We start from the raw sequence: 9,022 nt of genomic DNA, 5'->3' as shown, positions 1-9,022 counted from the left end.
GCAGGCTGAGGCTGAAGAGGCTCAGCGGCGGCAGGCTGAGGCTGAAGAGGCAGAGCGGCGGCAGGCTGAGGCTGAAGAGGCTCAGAGGCGGCAGGCCGAGGCTGAAGAGGCTCAGAGGCGGCAGGCTGAGGCTGAAGAGGCTCAGCGGCTGCAGGCTGAGGCTGAAGAGGCTCAAAGGCGGCAGGCCGAGGCTGAAGAGGCAGAGCGGCGGCAGGCTGAGGCTGAAGAGGCTCAAAGGCGGCAGGCCGAGGCTGAAGAGGCAGAGCGGCGGCAGGCTGAGGCTGAAGAGGCAAAGCGTCGGCAGGCTGAAGCTAATGAACCACAGCGGCAGCAAGCAGATGAGGACGATACTGCTGAACTATTGAACCACTGGGTTTCCCAGGTAGGCGCATTGGAAAAGGCTGTAACCGAGGTCAAAGAGAGGGTGAGAGATCATTGTTTTGCAGTGCGCCAGACAGGTACCGATTGCGGAAAAGCATTCTATGACCTTGAGAATGCCGCTTCGAGGCTGGCATATGTGGTTGCCAGCTTGAGTGAGGAAGCCGGAACTGGACGCGGGGCGGCCGGTATGCCAGGAGGCAGGGCTTCTGCCGATGCTGCCAATGTTGAGGTACTGTCTCAATCTGGAAGGTGCTTTGGAGGGGGCGAGGCTGCCACCCACCCGCAGTACTTGGATACCTCTAGTAATGATGTCGTTAAGGAGCTTGAGTTGCGTGCCCGTGAAGCTGGATTCCATTTGGAACGATTCGTTGAAAACAAGGCTCCCATCAGCCTACAAGGGCTGTGGACTTGGATTGGGACAGTGCTGATAATTATTATGGTTGGCGCGGCCAAAAAGATATGGCGATTCCCAGAAGGGTTCGAGGATAGAGAAGCGTCAGGGCATCACACGCAAAAAGCCATGGAACAGCATGGTGTGGCTCAAAGAGACGAGATCAGTGAGAAGCGCAGCGGAGCTTCCCTTGCAGACAACCCGGCAAACGAGAGCAAGGGCGGACTAAGAAATGCGAAACCTATCATAGGGGGTGACTCTGTGAGAGGATTCCCGGCTGTAGACGGTGCGAAAAAGGATGACCATTATGCTTTCCAGAATAGTTCCCGTGCTGGGCCACCAAGGCCAGGTGCAGGAATGTTGAACGCACCGCAGCACGGGGCAGCTTCCTCGCAGCGGTCGCCGCCACCGGGTGACGTTACCGGACTGACACCACCTCAAGCACCCTTCTCTTCCTCTGGTGGTGACCGCCATGCTCCGCCGCTTGCTGGGCCACCACGGCCAGGTGCAGGAATGTTGAACGCACCGCAGCACGGGGCAGCTTCCTCGCAGCGGTTGCCGCCACGGAATGACGTTGCCGGACTGACACCACCTCAAGGACCCTTCTCTTCCTCTGGTGGTGAGAATGACAATGAGGTGTCTCCTAGTGGGGCACCGGATTTTCCGCAGCATGGTTTTGCGGACATCGTCACACCTCCGAAGGGTGATTTTGGGAGTGCGGAATCAGGTGAGTTTCTGGGCGAACTCCAGAACCTGTTTCTCCAAAGGTGGTCGTAATGTGCATATAAACCAAAATTTAGTGGTTGTTTCTGATGTCTGACGGTGCCTTGTGTGGTTGTGCTTGAAGCTTCAATTTTTGTTTTCTGTTCGCTTTTTGGTTTAGGTGGTGATGGGTTTAATGTCTGCAATTGCGTCAGAAGCGCCTCAAGAGATTTTTGATGTCATGTGTGGTTCACCAATTGTACTGCCGTGGTACGAGGGTGAGGCGGATTCTCGCGGAGTGGAACGCCGGGAAGCGGAGAAGAAGAGAAGATCTGCAAAGCCTGTTTGAAGCCCGCTTGCTGGAGGATCACTCACATAAGCAGGCCTGCATTGAGGCTGCCCTTGCCGAACAAAAAAGATTGCAAGAGAAAGTAATGCTTTGCGAGGTCTTCCTTGTATCAACGCTAATAGTGCTGCTCTGGTTGACCAACGGTGTGGTGCTGTTTTCGATCGCCTGAGCTGTGTGACTCCCCGGTGTTCACAGGAAAATGAGTAACGGTCGCAAGGACGTGATTGTAAGCAATGGACACTCCAAGGTGAGTAGTTGTTTAGACGACTTTGGGCATCGCGGAGAGGCACAATTCTAGTGGGAAGAGGTTAGACGGAGATGAATGAGGGGCCTGGAATTCGAGACTGAGGTCCGACTGGCGTCTCAAGTGACAGGAACGCCAACTCTCAACCCGCCGTCCCGCAGGATTGCAATGAGTCTGAGATGGTGGCCTCCAGGGGATCCAATCGAGAACATTCTTCTTCAGTCGTGCGCTAACTCAGGAAGGGAAAGGCCCTCCGAGGCTCGAGACTGGAACGCCAACAGTGCCAAGGGGAAGAGGGCGACAGTACGTAAGGAAGATGCGTCCTTCCCCAGCGAGACAATGTACAAAAAATGCCGAACAAAAGGATTCAGCGGATGAGCACACGAAACAAACTCAACAGGTTCTCCGTTGTTTTGATGATGAGTCCGGAAAGCTGGTTTTTCGTGCGGGAATTACCAGTGTAGCGCGAAGGCATGACGCAACGCAGAAGAAGAAGTTTGATGTGTTTGAGGTGCTGTCGAAACCAATAGTGAAGACTACACTGCACCAACCACCACAACCACCGCTACCGGAGGGAACACCACTGATTAGTTCATACCTCAGGCTACTTGTTGCATTAAAGCGCGAAGGAGGAAGTCGTGTTGGATTGTATGGGGGGTTGGCAACTGATAATGTATGCGCTAATGTTCTAAAGAATGAGTGAATTCTCTTTCAAAAAAAAACCGATCATCAACAAATGCAACGCAGTGCTGGAACCTAGCGGGTGCCTTCATGGGCTCTAGCGGGTCGACTGGCTGCTTCGGAAGAAGGCGATATACGACGCGGGTCTGGAGTGTATGAAGCAAAAAAAAAGAAAACCACGTTGGTCCGTCTGTCGACGACGCACTCGTGGATATAAAACACAACAAAAAGAGTGATGTTGTGTACTCTCGGCTGTTGGTGTCGCTGGAGAAAAAACCGAAAGAGGAGAGAGCTGCAATGTGAGGAAGAGGAAAGACGTGAACTCTCTGCATGCACGTTTCGACCAGTCACACATACACAGAGACGTTATACTGAAGGCGCTGATGTGATGTGGCGCCTGGAAACTCCTGCTGTCCTCCTCTTTTTTTTCTCCGTTTAAATGCAATGCGGAGCGGAATTCGCTCTGCCGCGGTGTCATCTTGAATGTGTTTTCAAGACTTTGTTCAGCTTGTGGTTTTGCTTTGGGGCCCTTCCATTAGTGAAGGAATGTGCTTTGGGGGATTTGTGCTGCTTTCATTGGTTCTCCCTCTTTTTGTTTCGAAAGAAAAAAAGAATATGGGAGCTCGTGGAAGCTTGATTTCTCCTCAATTATTCTTCCTATTACTTTTTTTTCTTCCTTTCTTGTACAGGTGCGATAGTACGATGGCTACCAGGGTCGCCGAATGCAATTGGCTTCTGTTATTTGACATTGCTCTAAGTCATGGAGAGTCTCTCCGCCAGAAGCGCCTGCAATACGGTAGTCTGCTGACATTTTTGCGCTCTGCCGGTCTCTTGGGGCCAAAAACAGGCGTGTACCCGATTCTCCTTGAGGCCCTTTGGCGTCTTCACGGATGCCCCACACAGTTCCCTAAACATAGTGAGCCGTCCACGCGAGAGAAATCTGTCCATGACCTTACAGTTGACTTTGACGGATTTCTTGCAGTGATGAATGTGGTGTGCGTGAGGTGCTTTCAAACGCAGAAGTGCTCGGATTTGTTGGAGGAAGAACGACCCGTATCAGAGGCAATCATCTTGTCTGCTGAGGATCAGGTGCAGCTGAAGGAGAGCGTTCCGTTCGCAGCACGTCGCTTCTTCAAGCCGCTGATCAATAGGTGCGTCGTCTTGAAGAGAATGGTGGTATCGCTGGATTCTATGAAGAATGATTGGACCCCTTACACCAATCAGTTCATAACACATATTGTTGCATCGGCGGCTAATACCATTATTGTGCCGCTTTTTCGCCGTTATGCGAAAGCTGGTCGACTATACCGCCCGGCTTTTGAAGAAATGGTAGAAAATATTTTTCCGAAACTCACACCCATTCAAAAGAAGGGTGCAGCGGCTGTTTTTGACTACCCCGGTTTTTTCGGCATTCAACATTTGATGGAGTATTGCCGCTTAGAGAACACCGAGGGTGCAACTGCGGCTTTGGAGTTAGATGCCTTCGCCGAAGCTCTCTTGATGTTAGGCATCGTGGCGTTCTCCGATGAGGCGCAGTATGAGCATCATCGCCCTCTTACGGCGAAGGTGTGGTCTGTCTTTGAAGACTACTACAGTGAGTTTGTGGGCGCACCGATGGTACCAGATCCCATCGTGGACAATAAGTATGCTTCAATTTTACCAGTTGTTAGTCTCATCTTCCCCTCGAAAGTGCCGCTTGATAAGGTGTCGTCATTTATTATTGGAGGATGGAACTTGACAGTTGATGAGCAGCGCGGGGAGTCATTTGTCAATACGCCAGATTACCCTCCACGTATCATGCAACTGGATGGAGGGAGAAAAGGGACTAGTGGTGGGGGAGGCCGGCGCGTCTCTGGGCCGCTGCCTCCATCCACCGCAGGGCTGGCCTCGAAGTTATTCGAAGAAGAGCTAAACCGTCAGAGGTGTGCAGAGTACGATTTGCCACTTTACGGTATGAGACGCTGCACTGTATATGTGAATCATTTTCGTGCCACGGCCTTTCAATGTGGACCCAATAGAGCGGAGGTTGTGTTTCCCTCATCCATGTGGGATGCTTCCATCCACAAGACACGAATTCATTTTGCTGAGTGTGGTGAAGAGGGTAGACTGACGTTAAGCCCCTTCACAAAGGCAACTATTTCATTACGAGATGCACTTGGGGAGGTGATATACAGCACAGAAGAAGTGCATCTCGTGGGGGCACCTATTGTAGAGTCTATTCCAATATCACAGATGCAGGGACTGAAGGCGGTGTTTGCTCACCATGCTACAGATGGTGTAATGCCACTGGATCAATTTAATGAAGCATGTGCTAAATTGTGTGTTGCTCCACTGGCTGATCAATGTGGTGGTTGTTCTTCGTTCATTGAGACGTACTTGAAGCAACGCATGGATGAGAGTATGATATCAAGTGATCATTCTAGAGCTGAGGAAAGATCGATCTCCTTTACTGAGTTTGCATCGGCAATAGCAACACTATTGCTACAACAATTGAATACGGATAAGTGCATAGCTAATGTACCGTACCTCCTTGGTATAGCGATATCACGTGCAACTCAGAAGTTACCTCCACTTGCTGAACAGAAGGGCATTGCTGCCCCACCGTTAATGCCACAACCACCGCCAAAATCTTGCCCCCACAATGCACGGATCGATGTACCATATGCAAACGCCTTGCGCAGGAAGGCCTCGTCACTGCGTCTCCACACCGGCGCTGAGAAGCTGCTAAGGACTGCTGGAAAGTCTGGACTAAATTCTCTACGTCTCTTGCCAGAATTTCCTGAGGAGGCCAAGGTGCTTAGTTTGGTCTCGCAATATAACGATGATGAGAATGGACTTAGTGAAAAGGTGAGTAAAGCGTCAGCGTCCTTGCGAGAGGCCTTTCTCAAGGAGGAGATGGTTGTGTGTCGTCAAGGGTGGAAAGTGGAGTGAGACTCAGAAAGCTACTGTTTTTTTTTTTGGAATTGTATGTTGCTTTACATGTATATGCATCGATATTTGTGTGTCTTACTTGGACATGTTTTTTTTTCCCTTTAATCAAGTGATCTGTGCTCTAGACCACATTCAGTGCAACAAACTTCAGTATCTGCTTGCTTCTTTGTTGTGTTTTTTTTCTTGCCAGAATAGGTTTTTGCTTCTATTCTTTGCTTCGCTCGTTTAACTTTGATGTTGTTTTTTCGCTACTTGCATAGGAACAGGAAGGCCGTCGCGCGAGAGATTTTGGTGCGGTTTCTCCGGGTGCTGAGGTATGAGAGCGGCGCCGGACTCCTCGCTGCGCCGGCATGAGTTGGTCGAGCGGCTGCTTGGTTTGCCCAACGCTGCGCGTGGTGAACAGGTCCTCCTCGTCAACGAGTTGTACGACACCCCGCTACCGACGCTTGAGGAGGCTCTCCTGCAGGTTTCACATGTGTGCATATCTCACAACGGGTCCGAGGTGCAGAACATGCTGCGCAACTTCATGCTGTGGCTGGCGGGGCAGTCGTTTAGTATCGCACTGCGGCTGGCATGGACGGTGGACTCGGTGGTGGACATATTCGGCGCCGTTGGGCTTGGTGAGCGCGTACGGGAGGTGCAGGATAAGATCGAGAGCTACGCCATCAACCGCAGAGGTGCCACCAAAAAAGGGAACAACGATGAGGTGACAGAGGCGGAGATTGCACGCAAGGAAATGCGTCTCAAACTATATAACGACGAGAGGCAGTTCCTTAACACCGTCACCAGCTTGAGCAATTACCTGCGCACATTGCCTGATAGACAGATGCGCAACACGGAGCTGAAAATCAAACTGCGTGCGATGAACGAGTCCCTGAGTAGCTTGTCTCTGATATATCCTTTAGGTGCCGATTCCGACCCCGTTATGTGGATACTGAGCATTGTGGTTGATGATTGCGTCGTGTTCTCTTCCCGAGAACGAGCGCCGTTTCTACTTCGCTTCGAAGTCATCGTGGATGATACAACTACCATGAACGATCCAACGGCCTCGGAGTTGCGTCAACCGAACGGCAAATTTAAAATCACGGCAGACTCGGAAGAGATTCTTGATACGACATGCTTTGAAGAGGCGGAGGCAGATGGGGAGTGCGCGAGTAAGTCTGATGGGGAAGGTTCGAACAAAAAGAGGGATGCATTTCGGTGTGTATTTGGGGAGATGCCACAGGAGCGTGCAGCACGCATACGCAAGAAGTCTGCGTTTGGAAGGCATCCTAAATGGGGTCTAGCCTCTATTATTGTCAAGGCTGGGGACGATTTACGGCAAGAGGAACTGGCGCTACAATTGATTGACGTCTTTAATAGGATTTGGCGTGAAGCTGGGCTTACTTGCTCTGTTCACCCGTACCGTGCTCTCTCTGTTAGTTCGGATTCTGGTGTAATTGAGTGCGTTGATGCTGCCTGTTCTGTTGATGGCATCAAGAGGTCATCCCAGGTGGTGTACATCGCGCAGTTTTTTAACGAAGTCTTTGGTGCGAAAGGCTCCGAGACCTATTTGCGTGCACAACGGAATTTTGTCGAGACAATGGCTGGGTACAGCATTGTCTCTTACATGCTTCAGATTAAAGATCGGCACAATGGAAATCTCATGATTACAAGTGAAGGACACTTGGTGCACATAGATTTTGGCTTCATGCTTGTCACTTCGCCAGGAGGAATCAATTTCGAATCGGCTCCATTTAAACTTTCACAAGAACTCCTGGAGGTGATGGGCGGAGTCGGTAGTGCGGCGTTTAATTACTTCAAGGTGTTGATGTATCAGGGAATGATGGCAGTGCGTGAGCGCGCGGAGGATATATTGGGCCTTGTGTCTCTTATGACTCCTTACAGTACCATGCCCTGCTTTGGTAGCGACCCCGTGGCTGCCGTTCAGCAGCTGCGTTCTCGTTTCCGCTTCGATTTGGAGACAGAGGCCGACTTTGCTTTGTACGTGAAGGAACTTATCATGTTGAGTGTCGATAATTGGCGAACGAGGCGATATGATCAGTTTCAAAGCCTGCAAAATGGTATCTTGTAGGCTTGTTTGCGTGCGTGTGTGTTTGTGCTTATAGGCCCTCCTCTTTCTCTCCGTGTTTGTCGGCATACGTGCGCTTACGTGCCTTCGTTTGCTGTAATGTTATCCGTTGGTGTGGATGTTGAGTCTGCGAAACGGAAGAAAAAATTACACAGAATCTTCCCGTATGAAAACATGATTTCCCCTGTGGGAACTTGTTGCTCCTGTTTACAAAGAGGAGACGTGAAGGGTCCCTCATGTTGCTCTTTGCCTATTGGTTTGATACACCATTTTGTTAACAAAAAATATTTCCTTCTCTCTGCACTTGTTGGGCTAAACGGGGAGAGTCTGCACCACACGCACACATAAGCGAGGACCATGGCGACCCGTTACTTACGCGTGGTGCGGAGGTGATCGCACGGCTGCGGCGGCAGGGAGAGCGCGCTGGAGGCGGAGAACAAGATCCTGCAGCGGCACCTTGAGGTGGTCAACGAGGGTGAGGGGTTCAACAGCCAGCGCTATAGGGACGTGGTCGACGCAACCGCAGAGTTGCAGCGCGACCACCGTCCGCTCGCGGTGCGCTGCAGCGACATGGAAGCGGTCAACGAGCGGCTGGCGCGCCTCGTTGGCGCGCTGCGCCACGAAGAGGAGGCGCTACAGGCGGTGCTGGATGAGGTACGCAGCACGCAGGCCTCGATCAACCAGCAGCGGACGGACACACTGAATGTAATGGCAGAGATGGAGAAGACCGTGCCGGAGAACAAGGGCATGCTGAAGGGTGTGCAGAAGGCGATCGACCAAAAGATCGATCCCTTGAATGCACTCGCAAAGGAGATTGTTAGTTGCACCAACAAAGCCGCGGGCCTCCAGAAGGAGACTGAAAAAATGGGCTTCGAGCGCCTCACTCTGGAGGCGGGGACAGTGCTCCTTGAACAGAAAACGAGGCAGCTGGAGCGCACAATCAACTACCTCCAGCATGAGTCCTCACAGCTAGAGGCAGCAACAAATAAAAAAACAACAACAACTGAGCTTGTAGAAACCAAGAAGAATACGTCAGCAGTTCTACTTGATCTCCAACTCCAAGTGATTAGGGCGGAAGAGGAAATGACACAGATGCACAATACTGGGGAAAAAGAAAAGAGTCTAACTGGGCGACATAATCTGTGGCAGGCAAGTGAGTTTCATGCAGAAACGGAGGTTCTTCTTAGCGCCCACCAGGAAATGGCTCGAGAACAGGTCTAAGTGAAGAGAGTGTTAGTCTTTTTGCAGGAGAAAGCATGACGCCCCCCCCCC

General features: G+C 51.3%; 5 protein-coding genes across 5 annotated transcripts; all 5 read left to right on the top strand.

Moving 5' to 3' along the window:
• Nucleotides 1-568: 568 nt before the first annotated feature.
• Nucleotides 569-1,549, top strand: DQ04_02371040 (hypothetical protein; the record flags this gene model as incomplete). Its single annotated transcript, XM_009311811.1, has 1 exon — nt 569-1,549. The coding sequence occupies one exon, from the start codon at nt 569-571 to the stop codon at nt 1,547-1,549; it is 981 nt and encodes a 326-aa protein (XP_009310086.1).
• Nucleotides 1,550-2,145: 596 nt separating this feature from the next.
• DQ04_02371030 (hypothetical protein) lies at nt 2,146-2,445 on the top strand (the record flags this gene model as incomplete). The annotated part of the gene is made up of 1 exon (XM_009311810.1): nt 2,146-2,445. The coding sequence occupies one exon, from the start codon at nt 2,146-2,148 to the stop codon at nt 2,443-2,445; it is 300 nt and encodes a 99-aa protein (XP_009310085.1).
• A 1,005-nt stretch (nt 2,446-3,450) lies between these two features.
• DQ04_02371020 (hypothetical protein) lies at nt 3,451-5,679 on the top strand (the record flags this gene model as incomplete). The annotated part of the gene is made up of 1 exon (XM_009311809.1): nt 3,451-5,679. The coding sequence occupies one exon, from the start codon at nt 3,451-3,453 to the stop codon at nt 5,677-5,679; it is 2,229 nt and encodes a 742-aa protein (XP_009310084.1).
• A 316-nt stretch (nt 5,680-5,995) lies between these two features.
• On the top strand, nt 5,996-7,753 carry DQ04_02371010 (putative phosphatidylinositol 4-kinase; the record flags this gene model as incomplete). The annotated part of the gene is made up of 1 exon (XM_009311808.1): nt 5,996-7,753. One exon carries the CDS (start codon nt 5,996-5,998, stop codon nt 7,751-7,753), a length of 1,758 nt encoding a protein of 585 aa, XP_009310083.1.
• Nucleotides 7,754-8,320: 567 nt separating this feature from the next.
• DQ04_02371000 (hypothetical protein) lies at nt 8,321-8,971 on the top strand (the record flags this gene model as incomplete). The annotated part of the gene is made up of 1 exon (XM_009311807.1): nt 8,321-8,971. The coding sequence occupies one exon, from the start codon at nt 8,321-8,323 to the stop codon at nt 8,969-8,971; it is 651 nt and encodes a 216-aa protein (XP_009310082.1).
• Between the last annotated feature and the right edge of the window lie 51 nt (nt 8,972-9,022).

This window comes from Trypanosoma grayi (genome assembly GCF_000691245.1).
Source record: "Trypanosoma grayi strain ANR4 Tgr_237_V1, whole genome shotgun sequence".
Classification (NCBI taxonomy): Eukaryota; Euglenozoa; class Kinetoplastea; order Trypanosomatida; family Trypanosomatidae; genus Trypanosoma; species Trypanosoma grayi.
Note: the sequence above shows the minus strand (reverse complement) of the source record. Positions and strands in the feature narration are given on the sequence as shown.